At 32.4% G+C, this 20,654-nt stretch overlaps 1 protein-coding gene across 7 annotated transcripts in view; it reads left to right on the plus strand.

Moving 5' to 3' along the window:
• ARB2A (ARB2 cotranscriptional regulator A) overlaps positions 1–20,654 on the plus strand; it is a 530,196-nt gene that overhangs the window by 256,472 nt on the left and 253,070 nt on the right. For all 7 annotated transcript variants that reach the window (XM_079146019.1, XM_079146024.1, XM_079146020.1 and 4 more), the window contains one exon: positions 7,958–8,179. In XM_079146019.1, the coding sequence (XP_079002145.1) occupies positions 7,958–8,179 (222 nt within the window). The remainder of the gene's footprint in view (positions 1–7,957; positions 8,180–20,654) is intronic.

Consider the following 20,654-nt stretch of genomic DNA (forward strand, 5'->3'; position numbering starts at 1 on the left):
TTGACTTGCCAGAGTGTGACTTGTTGACTGTCTCATAACTTACTTGCTATTACTATGTCTTGCCTCTTTAGAGAAAAATTAAGTTATGATTATAAGTTAATAATTTTTTTCCAAAGTCCCTTACTTCTATATTTCAGATTCTTAATGATATTTTTTCTTGAATATGCATATTATGATGCAAAACTTTAAAGCATTATGAATTTTTATGTTTCATGTATACCAAAGGGTCACAGATGGTGAAAAGATTTGTTACCATGAGATAATATAGCATTTTGTGATTATAAAATTAATCTGTCTCTAAATCTGTTTAAAGAGTTTTTGCCATCTAATGAGCAATATAAATTATTAATATTTTCATGTTCTTGGGGACATTCACAGCCATAATTTTACCAACACAGCTGTTTGACCCAGTGACATCATGTTTTGCATATTTTTGCATTTTAATGAGCTACTCATTTAAAAGGTTACAAAGAAACCATAACTCATAAGTAATTAAATTATTTAGCAGAAGAAGTATGAGAAGATCTTCTGACATAGGTCACTGTGGGAAGGGAAATTCATAGCTATACTCAGTTGCACCTGTTTGTTAAAAGGTACATATGTATAGAAACTTTTCTCTTACAATATTAAATGATGTTACTTGATAAAATATCTGAATGTGTACAATGTGACATGCACACACATACACACATATCTTGAAACAATACATTTTCATTGCTGTCCAATAAGTTTAAGTACTAGTAATATAATCACAATCATAGCTTACCATTTTGTGTTAATCAGCCCTGAAAATCAGGCAAGATGAGTTTTAGAAACATTGTATCACTATGCCTTTCTCCTTTTTTTCTTCTTCTCATATTCCTCTATTGAAAAATAAACTAGTTTCATATAGACATTTTAAGGATTTATTCTTGATTGTGTTTTGGAATGTTCTACTAAATGGACATTTTAAAAATGAAAAGTTACTCTTTAGTATTATGTCCAGCTATATACTCTTAAGTATACCTAACAAAGTTTGGTAGATAGTAGCTGCTTATTAAATATTTATTGTATGAAATCAGTGATTAAGGAATTATTGACTCATTGAATACTTGGGATTCTTTATTATGTTCTCATTCTTACAAGTGAACTCTATGACCACAATCGAAACACTGATATGTTCTTGAAAAAACAACAAAAATATTTTTAAATATGATATTTTAATTGAAAGAAACAAGAAATAGAAAGGTGACATATTTTAAGATAGAGTCATTTATGTACAATAATTCTTAAGCAAGTTTTACTGGTAACTAATATGTCACGTTTTATGGTATATAATTGAATCAGTGATAATATTTTGAAAGCCTATGTGCCTTCTCTAGGTGTTTGGTAGCTGTGGTATTTATATAATTTCATAACAAATTTTAATAGAAAGGAGAACACTGAATTTTATTCAGCACTCTAAAACATAAAGGAATACTAACATACGAAACAGTGCAGTTCATAAGATAAATCTGGCCATCGGATTGTGCTTAGGATCATGTAATAAAGATGTGTTTGTACCATCCTGTAGGTCCATTTAGGGATTTTGATCTTCTATTTATTGGGCACCAATTACAACTTGTTACTTTTTATTTTAATGAGTAAATATGTGGGTGTCTTTTTGAGTCATTCTATAAAAATGAAAAGCAAAGAATATGAAAAGTTTCAGGAAGCTGTAGTGTTCAATCATATTCCTATTCATGATAATGATAATTGTATTTATTTTATAGTGCTATTGTGAATTTATAGAATGTTTCCACAAGTAAGTTTTTGATAATGCCAAGATGAATTTGTAAAGTTTAAGCAACATAGTGTTCTAAATCCTAGAAAAAGTTAGAACACAGCAGGTGATATTATGGGTAAGTACAAAGTGAATGTTTTAAAATAAATAGCACTTGGATGACCTGAGATGTCAGAACTAGAGACATGGGTGTGTGTTTGTCAATATATCCTTCATGTTTTACAGGCTCCTAAGGGAACAAGGGAAGATACAATTTCACCTTTTCTGTGCCAAAACATTTTAATTATATCTTCTTCCAACTATAGCGGTTCAGTAACCAAGGAGCTGACATTGATGCATGTGTTGATAAAGCTGCAAACATTCAAAATGAGATTAACAAAGATTTTGAGCAAAGGGTGACAGCTAATTTTGCACAGTATTCTGCATCTAATTCAGGCCAGCGTAATAATAGAATATTTTATAACTGTTTTGTTATTCAAAAGGACTTTTATGATGCATTTATGTTCGTGGATATGTTTGCATCATACTCAAGAAATCTGTGTTGTAATCCTGAAACAATATTAAAGGAGGGAAACTCTTATTATAAGTGGTTTTGTTTTTGTTTTTATAAATCATACTTCATCTTTGAATCTCTTTGACTTATCTTAATCATGAGCACACTAGCTGTAAAAGGTATAGAGATGGCAAACATGTATTTTCTGATTTTGCTTTGCATGCATTAATAAAATGGCCAAGAGAAGTTATATTCAATTTATTTAATTAATAAAACTAGTTTCTTTATGTTCCTGAACTCCTTTGAGCACATTTCAGTGTATTTCTTTTCTCTTCTGCTCTCTATTTGAAGGCAGCTGACAGTCTTCTTTCATTTTCTTTTTGTTTGTGAAATTTTCTTTCTTTCTTTTTTTTCTCTCTCTCTCTTTTTATCCACTCACTTCTCCATCTGCTTTCACTTTTGTTTGCTTGGGCCGTCTCTCATCCCAACTTGATAATGAGGAATGCAGTGTGACCCTGACCTCTATCAGCCCATGCATGACCTTCTGACTCTACCATATAACCTTTGACCTTCTCTTTGACAGCTTGATTAATTACCCTGTGTTATGATTTATGAGTAAGTGCTATGTAAAAATAATAGACAACAGGTGGTCCTCTGAAAACTTTTTGTGGCATGTTTTCTTTTAGTGACTAACTCGATGCTATTTGAAGTTGGAAACGTTAACTGGGACAATATATATTGATTCATATCATGGTATTTTTATACCATACATTAGAATTCAGAAAGCTCAAGTTGAAATATGGTCCTAATGAACATTTTGTAAAATATTAGTAGGATGCTGTTACTTAAATTCATGTTGAGAAGCACAAAACAGAGTCAGATGACATTTCAGGCATTTCAGTCCCAGGTCACGTCTTGAGAAAATTGCTGAAATAATGGAGGGGGCATTTTTCAAGCCGAGCTACAGCTCCAACAGCTATGTTTACTTTAACGCTTCACTAGTGACTTCTGATTGGTTGTCATGACCTCATCTCACTGTTGCACCTAGGATGTTGCAACAGTGACATATACATACCTTCTTGTGAACAAGATGCATTATACGTACATCTCAGAAGAGATGAATGAACAGTGGTTTATCCATTTTAACCATGAGTAGAAGCAGTTTGTAGCTAAAACACTTTGAGTTTCATTTTCCTTAAGGATAAGCACTTATTTTAAACTAAGCAGATGGAATGCTGAACTTGAAAAATATGGTTGATAAATCTGTATAAAATGATCTCTTAGAGACCTTTGTTTGATGGCCAAAATGGATAGTTCCATAGGCCAAAGAATTCTGTGTCCCCTGACCTCTGTGGTCACATGGAGCTTGCCATATTGGCAGGTTAATATGCAGAGTTCAGTACTTTCATCAGATTTTTTATTTAGCCAATCACAAGAGATTTGAAAAGATGTAGATTTGTCCCTATTTTCCATTCTCCTTTTAATTGGTGACTAACAGGGAAATTAATTTGGATAATCTTTAGTTTTCCCAAGGTATCATTTGGGGTCAAAAGTACAGTCTGGTTTTGGTCAGGGATTGTAAAAAAAATGTTCTTTTTTATAAATTATTCTTACTAAGCACATTTCCATGCCGATTTGATGTCTCTGGCAATGTTTCTTCTTTTGGTTCTTTGTATTTGGCCTTACCTGTCTGTAAGACTTCTCTGACTTGACCCAACTTTTGTTGACTGAATTATAAATGAACTATAATGTATTAGTAAGTACATTTATAGTATATTGTAGTCAAGAAGGCCTAGAGGCCTGTGTATTTTATTTAAATCACAAAAAGTACTTACAGTGAATAAAATGCCATGTCTAGCAGTAAACTTTTAAGAGTTCTGATGAAGATACCATAGTTAAGACCCTATAGACACAGGTCTGAAAATGAAACTAGTTATAGTTTCAGTAAAAAATATAGAAAATGGAATGAAATAGATAAATCTTACTTATACTAATATCTGTCATCTTGATCACCTACTATATCTTCTACTAAACTGTGTGATCAAACCTAAGATTAATAACTTTATATATGCTTTGTCACTCAAAATGTTAGAAATTGGAATTAACTTGAGTAAATCATTACAAAAGATGCCAGAAGTTTTGTTTATTTAATTGTAAGATGTTAGATAATCAGCTTTATCATTTCAGATACCCAGAAAACCCTCTTCTGTCATCTTTACCAAAACAAAATGTAAATTTTATGAGAAATTTAGCATGCTTACAAAATAATTAAATATAAAAGGGAAAGTTCAGTATAAAATATTTAAGATTCTAAGCCCAAGTCATAGAGCTTTTTTTAATGGAGTAGAAATGCATAATTCTTTTCTGATATACTTCATGCCTGATTTTATAATAATTTTAAAAGACTGAATAAATTTGTTAGTGGTCACATTAGCTGCCTTTTTACTTGTTTCGTTGTGTACTGATTGAATTATTGAAAACAGAATTTTAACAATGATATGTATTCTGATTTCTAAAGATATTGAGTTCTATATAAAACAATTAAATTTGACTACTGATGTTTTGTTTCTGCTTTGTTTACCTTGTTTTCTTTGCCTCTGTAGTTTCCATATATTAGCTGACCTTGCAAAAACCATTATATAAAGCATTTTTTAGACATGGTGTATGACTGAGAAAAGAAGGAAGTGATGAAGTTTTACTATGTATCTGTGATTAGAGAACAGAGGTAGGATAGTTTATTTTGTTGCACTTGCTCTCTTCCATTCATTATAAAGTGATTGTGAATGGTCTGTGAATATCACATCAATTAATTTATCAGGAAATTCTTAGGTGAAAATGGTAGCTTTTTAGAGAATGGCAATTGAATTCTCAACAAAAATATTAAGAACCAACTCTTATTTCTGCAAAAAATGTTCCTTTAATCAAACTGGCATATCTGAAATATCTAAAGGATAAAATATTTTCTGAACAATTTAGGTGTTTTAAGGAGAAGCATTCATTGTTGAAATCTAAATGAAAAAATTATTTAATTGATTTATATAGTGGTGATTTAAAAATAGAATCATTTTTCTTCTGTTGATGCCTCAGTGAAAAATTGACATTATGTCTTTATAAAATTGAACAAATGAGTCATGTAATTTTCAGTTACATAATCAATAACTTAGACAAATACTACTTCTTTGATGATTTATGTGTGTCTGTTTTTTATACTGAAATGGGACACTTCAAATTTCAGAGTCGATTTAAAATCAAGTAGGCACAACAATTTTTCAGTCTGTGGTTTCTAAAATTTGAAGTAAAAACGCCTGCTTAAATAAACCTAATATTATGAAAATATTATTTCTAATTTTAAGTTATAAATTAGGATACTATTCTTATAATTCTGGTAATTAAAACTTTGTTCAAAGAGTCATCTTTTGTCTGAAAGTCATTCATAGTGCAAAGGTGATGCTCATATTAAAGTCCCTTTATTTCCTTGATTTTATAATTCTTCATATTATCATTAGACTGTCATGTAGCATGATTTTCATCTCTATGTAAGATTCTGTTTGGGTCTTGCTAACTCTAACATGTCTGAGTATGAGCGTGTGTGCGCGCGCGCGTGCGTGCATGTGTTTAAAGTTCAATCCACTCAGAGAAGGCAAGGAAGAAACATGACAGGAGACCACTTACTCACGGTACAGAATCTAGTAAGGAGGCAATTTTCTTTTTGGCCTGTGGTGACCTTTTTTGACTATGTTCCTTATACCAGAGACAGAGTACTGAATGCCTCTATTTCACCCTGTTTAGCAGAGTGCAACAGTGTTCTTTAACTTACTTTTGGTGGGAGGAGAAGTTATAGCGAAATTTGAGATGGGCGTGAAAAGTAGTAAGAGGCACAAGGAAGAAGGGTAGGAACTTCCTTCAAATGTGATTTTAATAACTAGTCAAGTGTGTCCAACTGTTGAAAATCACAAATGACAATCTGTCTACCTGACAGTGATCACAATGAATTACAAGACTTTTGAATTAGCTATACAGATTAGAATAAAGCAGGAACAGATAAAATATCTTTTGTTGGTAAAACTTTAGACTTGTCAGCTAAGAAAATTCTGAAAAAAAAAAAAACAAAAACAAAACTGTTGTGCTTTCATGAAAACTGTTTCAGTTAAGAAATTTATAAAGCATTTTATAATCTCTTCTTGAAAGAGGCATTTATCTTCAAAGTTTTGGTTTTTTAACATTTGCTGAAGATAGTATTTTGTAAATCATTTTGGTGTATATCATTATATAGTTTTTCTATATGTTAGATGGCTATATGTTAATTTATAGTCTTGTCACTTCAGTGGTTTTGAAACTTCCAAACTAGTCATGGTTTTGGTGGGACTAATATATGATTGGGGTGAAAATTGAAACAATCCCAATGAAGTTTGTAAATAGTTTGTGAAATCAACTATAAAAAAGGCCAATGAAGTGCAGCAGTGTAGCATATTTTAAAATAAGGAAATCAAGTTCATGCTAATATTGACTTATTCATACTGCTATAAGTTTTGTGAAAATCATTTTCTTATGATTGGTGTTACAAAAAAATAAATCTTAATATAAGATTCTGTGATTGTAGTTTTGGAAAAATATACTTTTTTAGTAAGCAGGGCAGTTCTATAATCTTAATTTTCTATAACATGTTTTTTTGTCATAACATATTATATCTCTTAAGTATAAACTTAGGGATTTTACAAGGACATAATTGGAACCCCCCCAATACAGAATTGAATTGAAAAGACAGATATATGAGAGCCCCAAAAATTTGCATTGCACATGCTTGTTAGTTGTTATTGTTTTCCTTCTCTGTTTTCTCATGGGTAGGTCATTCCATCAGATATAAAATAAATACCAAAAGTTTTCTTAATTATAACTGTAAAAATGTTGCCTTGCTATAAATGAACTAGACAGCCAAACCTATGTTTTACAAGCTTAAGGAAAGCCTAAGTAGCTCAATAGAATGTATTTTTAAACTCTGAAACTTTACTTGTAGTTTCCTGGTACTGGTTCTTAATAAGAGGAAAATATTATGGTAGTCTGAAAAACAAAATAAATTTCCAGGTTAAAAAGGTGCTTCCATATATCATAGGAAGACATTGGTGTATTTTGTTTTGTGATATATGGGTTTTCTTGAGAAAAAAGAAGTAAATAAAATCCTAGATGCTCAGGTAGATATTTTATATTTCTGATAATTTCAATATGTAAATAGTGGAATGTTAGATCAGATTTATTCCTTTTTAATGGACTGTTGTATTTTACTATCTAAACAAATTTAAAATGCTCATTAAGGGGCAATTTTAAAGGAAAAAACTCCTAGAAAATGTAACCTGAATTGTAAACTTTAATTTCCAAATGGTTATTTTTTCAAAACATACAGTGTAAATATTAATATTGTTTGAAAGTTTATTTGAAGTTTGATAATTTATTTCAATCATTTTTTATTTAAGATTTATGATTTTTATGTTGCAGTGTCTTTTTGTTCTTAGAGATTTTGTTTATACACATGACAATTTCAAATGACAGTTTAAAATTTGGAAAAATTAAACCACAATCTTTCCTAAAGGAATATTTTAGTTGATATGCAACTATATAAAATTACTTAGTTTAAGATTTTAGAAGCTCTTTTTATGAATTGAAATGGATTATAAGATTAAATTATGCTACTTTTCATTTCAAAATAGGAAGGATATGGAGTAATAGTACTGAATCCCAATGAAAACTATATTGAAGTAGAAAAGCCGAAGATGCATGTACAGTCGTCATCTTCTGATAGTTCAGATGAACCAGCAGAAAAACGGGAAAGAAAAGATAAAGTCTCTAAAGAAACAAAGAAGCGACGTGATTTCTATGAGAAGTATCGTAACCCCCAAAGAGAAAAAGAAATGATACAATTGTATATACGAGTAAGTGAGAGAACTACTTTCCTTATTTCCTTTATTTTATTTTTATCTTATTTCATATAATTTATTTTGTTATCTTAAAAACTAAATTCTCTAACTAAATTCTTTAGTTTTTAGGCATTTGTTTTTCATGGTTATCTGCTTTCATGAAGTGTTTTCTGTTTTTAATTTAAAATTACAGCGTGACATTTTATAGAAGTTGCAAATGCTGTTTATTTTGTGTGATAAGCTTCTATTATTTCTTTTGTGTGATATGTTCTTTTGGAACATTTTCTAAAATAATATTGTTATGGTATATGCAGAAGCAAGAAAACTTTGCAATTCAGCTCCCAAACATGCTGTTTCTTTAAGGTATCATTCTGTTAATGTTTTCCATGTAGGCTAATCATTCTAAAACATATTATTGGCTGAATTAATAATGCATTGTACAAAACAATCTTCATCTTGGTGGTAAGTTTTACTAGATAATGCTTTGTTTTCATATGAGCAACTATCTATCCATGGTGTTTCAGCCTAAATTCTGAAGGCAGTTAGGGGGAAGAATAGTAATTAATATCTTAATAAATATTTAAGCTAGAATAGTTCAGGTATAGTGCAATGAGGGAACTCTTGTCCTTTGCTCTTGTCTTCCCAGCGAGTCCTTGCACTTTGTAATGGTAGCAGCATGAGATCATTATAGCAGTGCTACTCAAGGATATCTACTGTAGGGGTCACAAACAATTGTATTTGTACTTTGACATATTCTTCATGATATACATAATTTGCATTATATGGATAAGACAAATTTGTGCAATTTTCAAGACCTTTATTATAGATGCTAGAAGTTTAATAATAAAGCATGTCAAAATGATACTGGGTGAAGTAAAATAGTAAATTGGTATGTTCTTCAAAAGTGAGCAATTCCAAAAATTTAGAAATAGACAAATTTTCATTTTGTAAATTTATACTGTAAGATAGTAGTAATATTTCAGAATACTCAATTTAAGCTACCTTTGCATTTATTTTAAAAGATTATTAATAAAATATTTTATAACATTTTTCAAAAGAAATACATTGCCTTCTAAATTTTAATTTCTTCATCATACTTCTGATTTGTTGCATAATCACCCCTCTTTTTGGAATTATGCTTCAAGCATTCAAGCATTTGATTATAGGTTATTAGTCTACTGAGTGATTTATGAAAGTAGCATATAAATTATCATGATTCCCCTAAATGTGTTCTGACCAAGAGTATCCAAAACATTTTATGAAATGAATCAAACAAGAGTTAAGCATCATACAGTACTTAAATTTTTAAAAATCATATCACTATTTAATGATTTGAAAAACAAAAACAAGTATTAGGAATCACTAAGTAGCCTGTTTGTTCCAAAGTAGCTGTATTGCCCCTTCTTTGCATCAGGGTCATGATGTTACCTTCTCCACCATCAGTTGTCCCAAGGTTTTTACTCTGTGTTCAGTCTGTCAACCACCATCTTATGGCAAAGTTAAATTTTTTGAAAAAAAAGATTAGGCATGTATCTCAGATATCTGCTTGTAGATTTTTTCATTCTATTTACTTTTTATCATGTCATCATGACTTTGGTTACCTTCCTTTGTTCTCTTATATGCCCATTTTCTTGATCTGTTTTTCCACATCTGCTTCATTTACCCCTGCATCTGTTTCTTTCATAAAAAAGTCTTTTTATGTTACTTCATTAAGACCTGCTCTCTTAGCCAGGCACAGTGGCACATGCCTATAATCTCAGAGATTCAGGAAGCTGAGGCAGGAGGAATGCAAATTCAAGGCCAGATCTCAGCAATTTAGCAAATTCCTCAGCAACTTAGTAAGACCCTGTCTCAAAATAAAAAAAAATAAAAAGGGGTGGTGGTACAGCTCAGTGGTAGAGCACCCCTGGTTTCAATCCCCAGTACAAAAACAAACAAACAAAAACACCAAAAACCAAAACAAAACAGCAACAACAAAAAAAACTGATCTTCCCTTTTGCCCTTTTCACTTTAATTCTTTTCTCTCTTCTATATTTCCATCATTTTTCTTCCTTTTCCTTATATCTTTTTGCTCCTTTATTTCTTGCCATATTTTGTTCATCAGTTCAGGTTCCCATTGAAAACACTAAAAGATAAAAATAAATTCATGTAGATAACACCTTTGTATAAGATAGTCTTAGCTAATGAAATGTATTTCCTAATATAAACATCCTGACTCTTAAAATCTTTTGGGGCTGTGCAAAATAGCATAGGAATGCTGAAACTCTTCAAACATACTTCTAGATAGTAAGGCTTGGTTCTATAGAGGGAAAGAGAAGATGGTTCATCTTGTATGAAGTGCATTTATTCTAAGGTGATTTTGATCCATTCCAAAAGAATACTTCCCTCTACATATTTTCCAGTAACAATTGTTCACATTTTTTAGGCTGAGAGTATTGTATATGATGGAGATAAATTGCTTTATTTTTATACTTCTTAATCATTTACATTTTGAAATTGTCATCTGTTCTTTACAATAACCTAATAGGTAGGTGAATCAGGTCATCTTATCCTTATTTTATAATTAAGGAAATGGATGCACAGATGTTGGTCCAGGATTTCATAGCTAGTGAATGGTAGAACTAAGTGTTGAAACCAGGATATCTAATTACTGAAGATATTTGTCTCCTTTCCTCTTTATCTGAAATATGAAAAACCATATATGAGAAAAGTATGATATTATATAGTACCATCTGATGATTATATAGGCTTTGTGGGGGGCTGTACCAGGGATTGGACTCAGTGGCACTCTGAGTTCAACCGTATTTATTTAGCGACAGGGTCTCGGTGAGTTGCTTAATACCTCCCTTTTGGTGAGGCTGGCTTTGAATAGACTTTTGACCAACTATTATTTAATAGATGCAATATATATTCTTTCTCAGTAGGATCACTAATATTGAGTCAAATTTGTAGATAAGGAGAATATAGGCCAAAAATCGTTAGTAGTTTCCCCAATGTCACATTGTTCCATGTGGGCAGGTACTTAGTTTGTTTTGCTTAGTACTTTATCCTCTGAACCTTGAATAGAATCTCTATGAACACTTATAGTATGGAGATTTTACAATAAATTCTAAATAAGGAGGTAGAGACAGGATTTAAAAATCCCAAACCACTACTCCTTTTTTGTTATACATTCTCCATTATTTAAGTATGCTGCCTGATTTTCTGTGAGGAAACATTCAAACAAACTGAAACAAGCAACAAAAACCCCTACATTATTTGCCTCCATCAATCATTAGGCCAACATTACATGCCAAGAATCACCATAGTCAGTTCCATGAATTAACGTAATCAATATGCTAAAATTTATTTGATACCTTGATTGGTCTATGCATTTTCATCTGAATATATAAAAGTAGAAATCCTGTTTTCTTTTTTAGCTTTATCATCACTACTTACTTAAATTATGGATGAAAATGGAAATGTTTCATTCTTATCTAATGCTTTTCCTCTCTTATGCATTTGCTATTCTCTGTTCATACTTTGTGCTTTATGAAATCTGTAACTTTGTTTCCTGTTCTGTCTCCTAATCCAAATTCTTCCATGTCATAATGCCCAGCTGAAATACCACTCTTTCCTCTTACTATACCCAATGAACTCTCCTTACTTCGACTCATGGAATTGTAATTACTTATCTTATGAAGGGTTTATCATGTACTATCTTAAGTTATCTTAATTTTTGTCTCATAATTTTATTAATATTACCAATTTACCTTTTTGTGTAACTTTTATTTTTTAAAGCCTTTAAAGGTGCCATATGAATTTTACAAATACCTAGCATGCCAAGACATACACAGTTGGAAATATCCATAATTCCATTACCTAGTAGTTAACTTCTTTTTGAGCGTTTTGAAACTTTTTTATTTGAAATTTTTATTGGAACATATTAATTATACCAAACAGTGGGTTCTATTGTGGCATATCATACATAGATATAATCTAATTTCATCAATTTTGCTACCTAGTACCTCCTCTTGTTATCTTCTCTCCTCCCCATAATCTCATTACTCTACCCTAATGATCTCCCTTCTTTTGTCATGAAATAGGTTTTTTCTTCTTTTCCCCTCTAGCTTCCACATGTAACACTTGTCTTTCTTGTTTAATTTAACATGATGTTCTCCAGTTCCATCCATTTTCCTGCAAGTGACACCATTTCATTTTTCTTTAATTGCAATAAATGTAATATATCACATAAACTTTATCAAGGACACAACTCATGTGATCATCCCTATAGATGCAGAGAAGGCCTTTGTCAAAATTCAACATCCATTCATAATAAAAACTCTGAAGAAACTAGAGATAAAAGGAACTTGCCTCAGCATTGTAAAGGCTATATATGACAAACTCTCTAAAGACAACACTATACTGAATGGGAAAAAACTTAAATCATTTCTTCTAAAATCAGGAGCAAGACAAGGATGTCTTGCTTTCACCATTCCTTCAAAATTATACTTGAGAGGTTTTAGAGCAGTTAGACAAGAGAAAAAAATAAAAGGAATGCAAATAGGCAGAAGTCAAATTGTCCTTTTTTGTTGATGATATTATCCTAAACTTAGAAGGACTTCAAGGATCCACTAGAAGACTTCTAGATCTGATGAACAAACAAAGAATACAGAATCAACATATAGATATCAAGAACTTTTCTTTGTATCAATAAGGAAAACACTGGGAAAAGAAATTAGGAAAATAATTCTATTCACTATAGTCTCAAGAAAAGAAAAGGAAAGAAAACACAGACAGACTTAGATATAAATCTAACTAAGGGAGTGAAAGACCTCTACAAATAAAATTATAGAGCACTGAAAATAGAAATAGGAGAAGCCACTTGAAGAGAAGTCCTAGTATGTCTTTCTACTAGATCTCCCTGTAATCCTCTAGAACTTTGAGGCTATTTGCTTTTATATATTTTTAGAATTGATGTCAGTCCTTAATGACAACAGTTATGAACCACTTTATACAATAATTCAGGGCATATTGTCAGGAAGTGAAAAAAAGATAGTGAACACATTTACTAGAATTTAATCTCTTGGACTGAAGAAGATTAGGTGTTGGTCTAGAGATATCTAGGTAAAGGGACCAACACATAGGAAAGAAGGGGTTATGTAAGTATCAAATTGGAGCATAAAATGATGCAAACTGAAGAGAAAACTAGTTAATAGAACTTTATAAAGCATTAGATAGAATATGGGCAAAAGTGATTTGATAGGGATCTATGTGTCTTTGGTTTGGAGCTGCATGAATATCTCTTTCCTAAGGTAAGACTTGGTGGTGAGTGGTGCTAATGGGAAATAAAGAAGAGGGTTAGACTTAACATGTGAAAACAGATGCTGGGGATAAGCAAGGGGGCAGTTACATGGCTATAGAAAGAAAAGTACAAACATGGAGGAGACATTTACAGAATAGGAATTTTGGCTAATCCTGGCATTGCACATTGAAGATTCTCAAATATTTGTGAATTGATTGCTTGTTGATATTCATCAAACATCTTATTCCTTAACATGGAAGATATTGATGCTGACTAGTTTTCTAACCCATTTTTAAGGATTCATTTTAATTTTTACAGTTGTTCGGAAGCAGCCAACTGTGATTAAAACAAAGATTTTTTTTATTAAAGAAATGTTTCTGATATTCTGATTTGGGTATGATCACAGTTTAGTAAGGGCTGATAAATGTCACACTGTCTTTTCTAAACCTCTTCTCTTCCATGCTGATGCCACTGGTGTCATTTAAATCTTGTGTTTTAGCAACCAAATTCAATTTATTTATATTATAAACAATGATTGTTTAATCTCTGTAACCATTTTTTTCCTAGTATAAGTGGAGTGGAGTGTACCTTATCTGAAATGCTTGGAACCGGCAATGTTCCAAATTTTGGAGTTTTCAGATTTTGGAATAATTTTTCAAATTTTACCAATTGAGCATCATTCATGCCAAAATCTTAAATATCTTAAAATCCAAAACTTTCTGATCACCAATAAACTATATATTCAAGTATATTCAAGCCTCCTTCTGATTTATACAAATTATCTAGTATACACAGGCACATGTAAAATACAATTCAGGTCTTAAACTTTAAGATTAGTTAAGTATATTTGATTTTACTTACTAAATGAGTATAAATAGAAATGACTAGTGGATTATGTAGCACATTTCTAATACATTAGGAGCAGAGCATGAGAGATCAAAGAACTTACTCTTTCATGTGGCAACTTTCCTTAACTATGAAATAATGTACTTTCTGGCATATATTAATGCTTATTAAGGGGATTGATTTGGTCTAGGCAATAAACATCATGTCAGACATGCCTGGCAGGAAAACCTGCTTAATATGTTTTGTAATAAGATGGAATTTTTTGTTCTCAAAAACATCTGCCAACTGAATTCAAGAGTGAAGACAGAAAATGTCATCAATTTAGTGGTAATCCTATAAATTTAGTTTCTTTTTGAGCAACACATATCAAGATACAAAAATTTTCCAGTGTTAATCACCACTGGTTATAGTACTTTGTAAAATGATGAAACAAAAACATTTTATTTTTATATAATGTGTTAATTAATTCATAATGAATTTTAATATTTCAACTGATAAAATTTTAACAAGCATCTTGCCAACAGATCATTTTAAAGCATCTGTTTTTTAATGTGTTGGGTTGAGAACTGAGTCAAATAGCTAAATATGTACATATATTCTTTAAAAAAACATATTTCCACCCCCGTAACTACAAATGCACTATTTTTCCCCCTTGGACCACCAGGGGCTGCTGCTGTTCATACTGGATTTTACTTTCCTTAGAAACTGAGTACCCCAAACTACCTCTTAAGGTTTCTTTCTCTGTATTTAACCCCAAATTTATTTTAATATATAACTGGAAAAAGGTTTAGTTAGTAACAATAATTCATATAAAATGTATTATTGTAAATGTTTTCTAAATTCTAAGACATTTATATTTCTCTAAGTCAATTTAAAACCTGTTGTAGACATTGAAGGCAAATTGTGTTAACACCTATTTTTATTTCCTGTTTTTAAAATATGAATAACATTCAGAATCATACCATGGCAGAGATATAGTATAGAGATGATATTAAAAGCATAGTCTATTAGACTTGAGTTTGAATTCTACCTCTTCCACTTAATATGGTGTGCCTTAAGTTAACTTTCTTATTTCTGAGTTTTTTGCCTGAAAAAAAAGAATGGAATGATGATAATAGATGCAAAACACACACAGTATCAGATACATAATCTTGAGGCTTTAGGAAAATAAATAATATTTTCTCTCAAGTTGAGAATCAATTGAGAAAGAATCCAATTCTTAAAGTTTGCTTGTCTTGTACCTTTGGTACCTTTCAGGGGTATTTTCTTTACTATCTGCCAGTTCTCTAATTTCTGACACCAATTGAGTGTCCAATAATTAATTCAAACTCTGACATTGCTTATTTGGAGTTAGCATCAGACCCCACAATTTAAGGGTTCAGTCCTCAAGACTCCCCTCACTGTTCAAGTCCTAGGTGGCTACCTTCAGTTCTGTCTGACTAGATATAAATTGGCAATTCTCACAGCCCTTTCCTCAGGTTCAATAGCCTGCTAGAAAGACTCATGGACCTCAGGAAAATACTTAAGCTAACCACTTTATTATAAAGGATGAAGCTCAGAAGTGACCAAATAGAAGAGTTACATGGGATAAGGAATGTGGCTAGGAGTATACTGAGCTTCAATGCCCTCTCTGGGTGTGCTACTCAACCAGCAGCATATCAGTGTGTTTACTAGCCTAAAAGCTCTCTACTTCATGGAGGTTAGCAGATGAGACTGAAATTTCTCCCCCGTAATCACTTGATCTTTTTGGTGACCAGCCACGTCCTGTGCCTCTATAGGGGCCTCTTTGATCCTACAATCAGTGATCAAAGGGTATTATTATATCTAACAAAACATATGTGCCTAGGAGTTTGTTAGTATATTTTAGATTTTCCAATTTATTGGCATATAAATTGAAACCTTAAACATAAATATCAAGCAATGAGACTGAAGCAGCAATTAAAAGCCTTCCAACAAAGAAAAACCCAGAACCAGATGGATTCTCAGCTGAGTTCTACCAGACATTTAAAGAAGAACTAATGCCAATCTTCCTCAGTTTTTTCTATGAAATAGAAAGGGAAGAAACACTGCCAAATTCATTCTGTGAAGCCAGTATCACCCTGATACCAAAACAGGGCAATGACACAACAAGGAAGGAGAACTTTAGAGCACTATCCCTGATGAACATAAATGCCAAAATTCATAATAAAATATTGGCAAGCCACATTAAGAAGATAATATACCATGATCATATGAGTTTCATCCCAGGAATGGAAGATTGGTTCAATGTATACAAATCAACAAATATAAATAGATTTAAGGACCAGAACCAATTGGTCATCTCAGTGGATGCAGAAAAGAATTTGACAAAATCCAGCACTCATTCATGTTAAAAACACTGGGGGAACTAGGAATAGAAGCAGTTTACCTCAACATTGTAAAGGCTATATATGAAAAACCCAAAGACAATATTATATTGAATAGAGAAAAACTGAAAGCATTTTCTCTAAAATCAGAAACTGGGCAAGTATGTTGATTCTTACCACTCCTATTCAACATAGTCCTTGAAACTCTAGGCAGAGCAATCAGGAAAGAAAAAGAAGGAAATTAAAGTGATACAAAGAGGAAAAGAAGGAGTGAAAATATCTCTATTTGGGTTTTTTTCTTTTTTTTTTCTTTATTTTAATTAAAAATCATAAATTTACATAGGGCAATGTTGTTTGATTCATTCTGTTATTTTTCCCTTCCCCCCCACCCCTCCCACCCCTCTTTTCCCTCTATACAGTCCTTCCTTCCTCCATTCTTACCACCCTCCTTATCCCTAACCCTAAACCTAACCCTAACACTAACGCTAAACCCTTATACCCCCCTTATATGTCCTCATCCACTTATCAGCGAGATGATTCATCCTTCAGTTTTTTGAGATTGGCTTATCTCACTTAGCATGATATCCTCCAATTTCATCCATTTGCCTGCAAATGCCATAATTTTATCATTCTTCATGGCAGAGTAATATTCCATTGTATGTATATGCCACAGTTTCTTTATCCATTCATCAACTGAAGGGCATCTAGGTTGGTTCCACAATCTGGCTATAGTGAATTGAGCAGCTATGAACATTGATGTGGCTGTATCTCTGTAGTATGCTCATTTTAAGTCCTTTGGGTATAGGCCAAGGAGTGGGATAGCTGGGTCAAATGGTGGTTCCATTCCAAGCTTTCTGAGGAATCTCCACACTGCTTTCCAGAGTGGCTGCACTAATTTGCAACCCCACCAGCAATGTAGGAGTGTACCTTTTTCCCACATCCTCGCCAACACCTATTGTTGCTTGTGTTCTTGATAATCGCCATTCCAATTGGGGTGAGATGAAATCTTAGGGTAGTTTTGATTTGCATTTCTCTTATTACTAGAGATGTTGAACATTTTTTCATATATCTGTTGATTGCTTGTACATCTTCTTCTGTGAAGTGTCTGTTCATTTCCTTAGCCCATTTGTTGATTGGATTATTTGTATTCTTGGTGTAGAGTTTTTGAGTTCTTTATAGATTCTGGAAATTAGTGCTCTTTCTGAAGTATGAGTGGCAAAGATATTCTCCCACTCTGTAGGCTCTCTCTTCACATTACTGATAGTTTCTTTTGCTGAGAGAAAGCTTTTTAGTTTGAATCTATCCCAGTTGTTGATTCTAGCTTTTATTTCTTGTGCTATGGGAGTCCTGTTAAGGAAGTCTGATCCTAAGCCAACAAATTGAAGGTTTGGACCTACTTTTTCTTCTATAATCTGCAGGGTCTCTGGTCTGATTCCGAGGTCCTTGATCCATTTTGAGTTGAGTTTTGTGGAGGGTGAGAGATAGGGATTTAGGTTCATTCTGTTGCATATGGATTTCCAGTTTTCCCAGCACCATTTGTTGAAGAGGCTATCTTTTCTCCATTGCATATTTTTGGCCCCTTTGTCTAGTATGAGAAAATTGTATTTATTTGGGTTTGTGTCCATGTCCTCTATTCTGTACCATTGATCTACCTGTCTATTTTGGCACCACTACCATGCCATTTTTGTTACTATTGCTTTGTAATAGAGTTGAAGATCTGGTATTGCGATACCCCCTGCTTCGCTTTTTCTACTGAGGATTGCTTTCGCTATTCTGGGTTTCTAATTCTTCCAGATGAAATTCATAATTGCTTGCTGTATTTCTGTAAGGTACACCATTGGGATTTTAATTGGAATTGCATTGAATCTGTATAGCACTTTTGGTAGTATGGCCATTTTGACAATATTAATTCTGCCTATCCAATAACATGGGAGATCTTTGTATCTTCTAAGGTTTTCTTTAATTTCTTTCTTTAGTGTTCTGTAGTTCTCATTGTAGAGGTCTTTCACGTCTTTTGTGAGATTGATTCCCAAGTATTTTATTTTTTTCGATGCTATTGTGAATGGGGTGGTTTTCCTAATTTCTCTTTCTGAAGATTCATCACTTATGTATAAAAATGCATTGGATTTATGAGCATTGATCTTGTAACCTCCTACTTTACTGAATTCACTTATGAGTTCTAAGAGTTTTCTGGTGGAATTTCCTGGTTCCTCTAAATATATAATCATGTCATCAGCGAACAGGGGTTGTTTGAGTTCCTCTTTTCCAATTCGTATCCCTTTAATTTCTTTGGTCTGTCCAATTGCTCTGGCTAGAGTCTCAAGACGATATTGAATAGAAGTGGTGAAAGAGGGCATCCCTGCCTTGTTCCAGTTTTTACGGGGAATGCTTTCAGTTTTTTACCATTTAGAATGATATTGGCCATGGGCTTAGCGTAGATGACCTTTACAATGTTAAGGAATGTTCCCACTACCCCAATTTTCTCTAGTGTTTTGAGCATGAAGGGATGCTGTATTTTATCAAATGCTTTTTCTGCATGTATTGAAATAATCATGTGATTCTTAACTTTTACTCTGTTGATATGGTGAATGACATTTATTGATTTCCGGATGTTGAACCAACCTTGCATCCCTGGGATAAAACCCACTTGATCGTGGTGTACTATCTTTTTCATATATTTTTGTATGCGATTTGCCAAAATTTTGTTGAGAATTTTTGCATCGATGTTCATTAAGGATATTGGTCTGAAATTTTCTTTCCTTGATGTGTCTCTGTCTGGTTTAGGTATCAGTGTGATATTGGCTTCATAGAATGAGTTTGGGAGGGTTCCCTCCTCTTCTATTTTATGGAATACTTTGAGGAGTATTGGAATGAGCTCTTCTATAAAGGCTTTGTAGAACTCGGCTGAGAACCCATCTGGTCCCGGACATTTCTTCGTTGGTAGGCTTTTGATGACCTCTTCTATTTCATTGCTTGAAATTGATTTATTTAAGTTGTGTTTGTCCTCCTGGTTCAGTTTAGGTAATTCATATGTCTCTAGAAACTTGTTGATGTCTTCGAGGTTTTCTGTTTTGTTGGAGTATAGATTTTCAAAATAGCTTCTCATTATGTTTTGTATTTCACTCATGTCTGTTGTGATATTTCCTTGTTCATTCCAAAATTTAGTAATTTGAGTTTCTCCCTCTTTCTCTTTGTTAGTGTGACTAAGGGTTTATCAATTTTGTATATTTTTTCAAAGAACCAACTATTTATTTTGTTAATTTTTCCGATTGTTTCTTTTGTCTCTATTTCGTTGATTTTGGCTCTGATTTTAACTATTTCCTGTCTTCTGCTACTTTTGGTTTTGGTCTGTTCTGGGGCTTTGAGCTGTAGTGTTAAGTCGTTTATTTGTTGATTTCTACTTCTTTTGTTGAATGTGCCCCATGAAATAAATCTTCCTATAAGTACTGCTTTCATAGTGTCCCAGAGATTTTGATATGATGTGTCTTTGTTCTCGTTTACTTCTAAAAATTTTTTTATTTCCCTCCTGATGTCTTCTGTTATCCATTCATCATATAATAGTGTATTATTTGATCTCCAGGTATTGGAGAAGTTTCTGTTTTTTATTCTGTCATTTATTTCTAATTTCAATCCATTATGATCTGATAGAGTACAAGGTAGTATCTCTGTCTTCTTGTATTTGCTACCAGTAGCTTTGTGGCATAAGACATGGTCTAGTTTAGAGAAGGATCCATGTGCTGCTAAGAAGAAAGTGTATTCTTTCTTTGTTGGATGGTATATTCTATATAAGTCGGTTAAGTCTAAATTGTTGATTGTGTTATTGAGATCTATGGTTTCTTTATTCAATTTTTGTTTGGATGATCTATCCAGTGGTGAGAGAGATGTGTTAAAATTGCCTAGTATTATTGTGTTGTGATCTGTTTGATTTCTGGAATTGAGAAGGATTTGTTTGACGTACATGGATGAGCCAATGTTCGGGCATAGATGTTTATGACTGTTATGTCTTGCTGATTTA

The sequence above is a fragment of the Sciurus vulgaris genome (genome assembly GCF_902686455.1).
Source record: "Sciurus vulgaris genome assembly, chromosome: 6".
In the NCBI taxonomy this organism is placed as follows: Eukaryota; Metazoa; Chordata; class Mammalia; order Rodentia; family Sciuridae; genus Sciurus; species Sciurus vulgaris.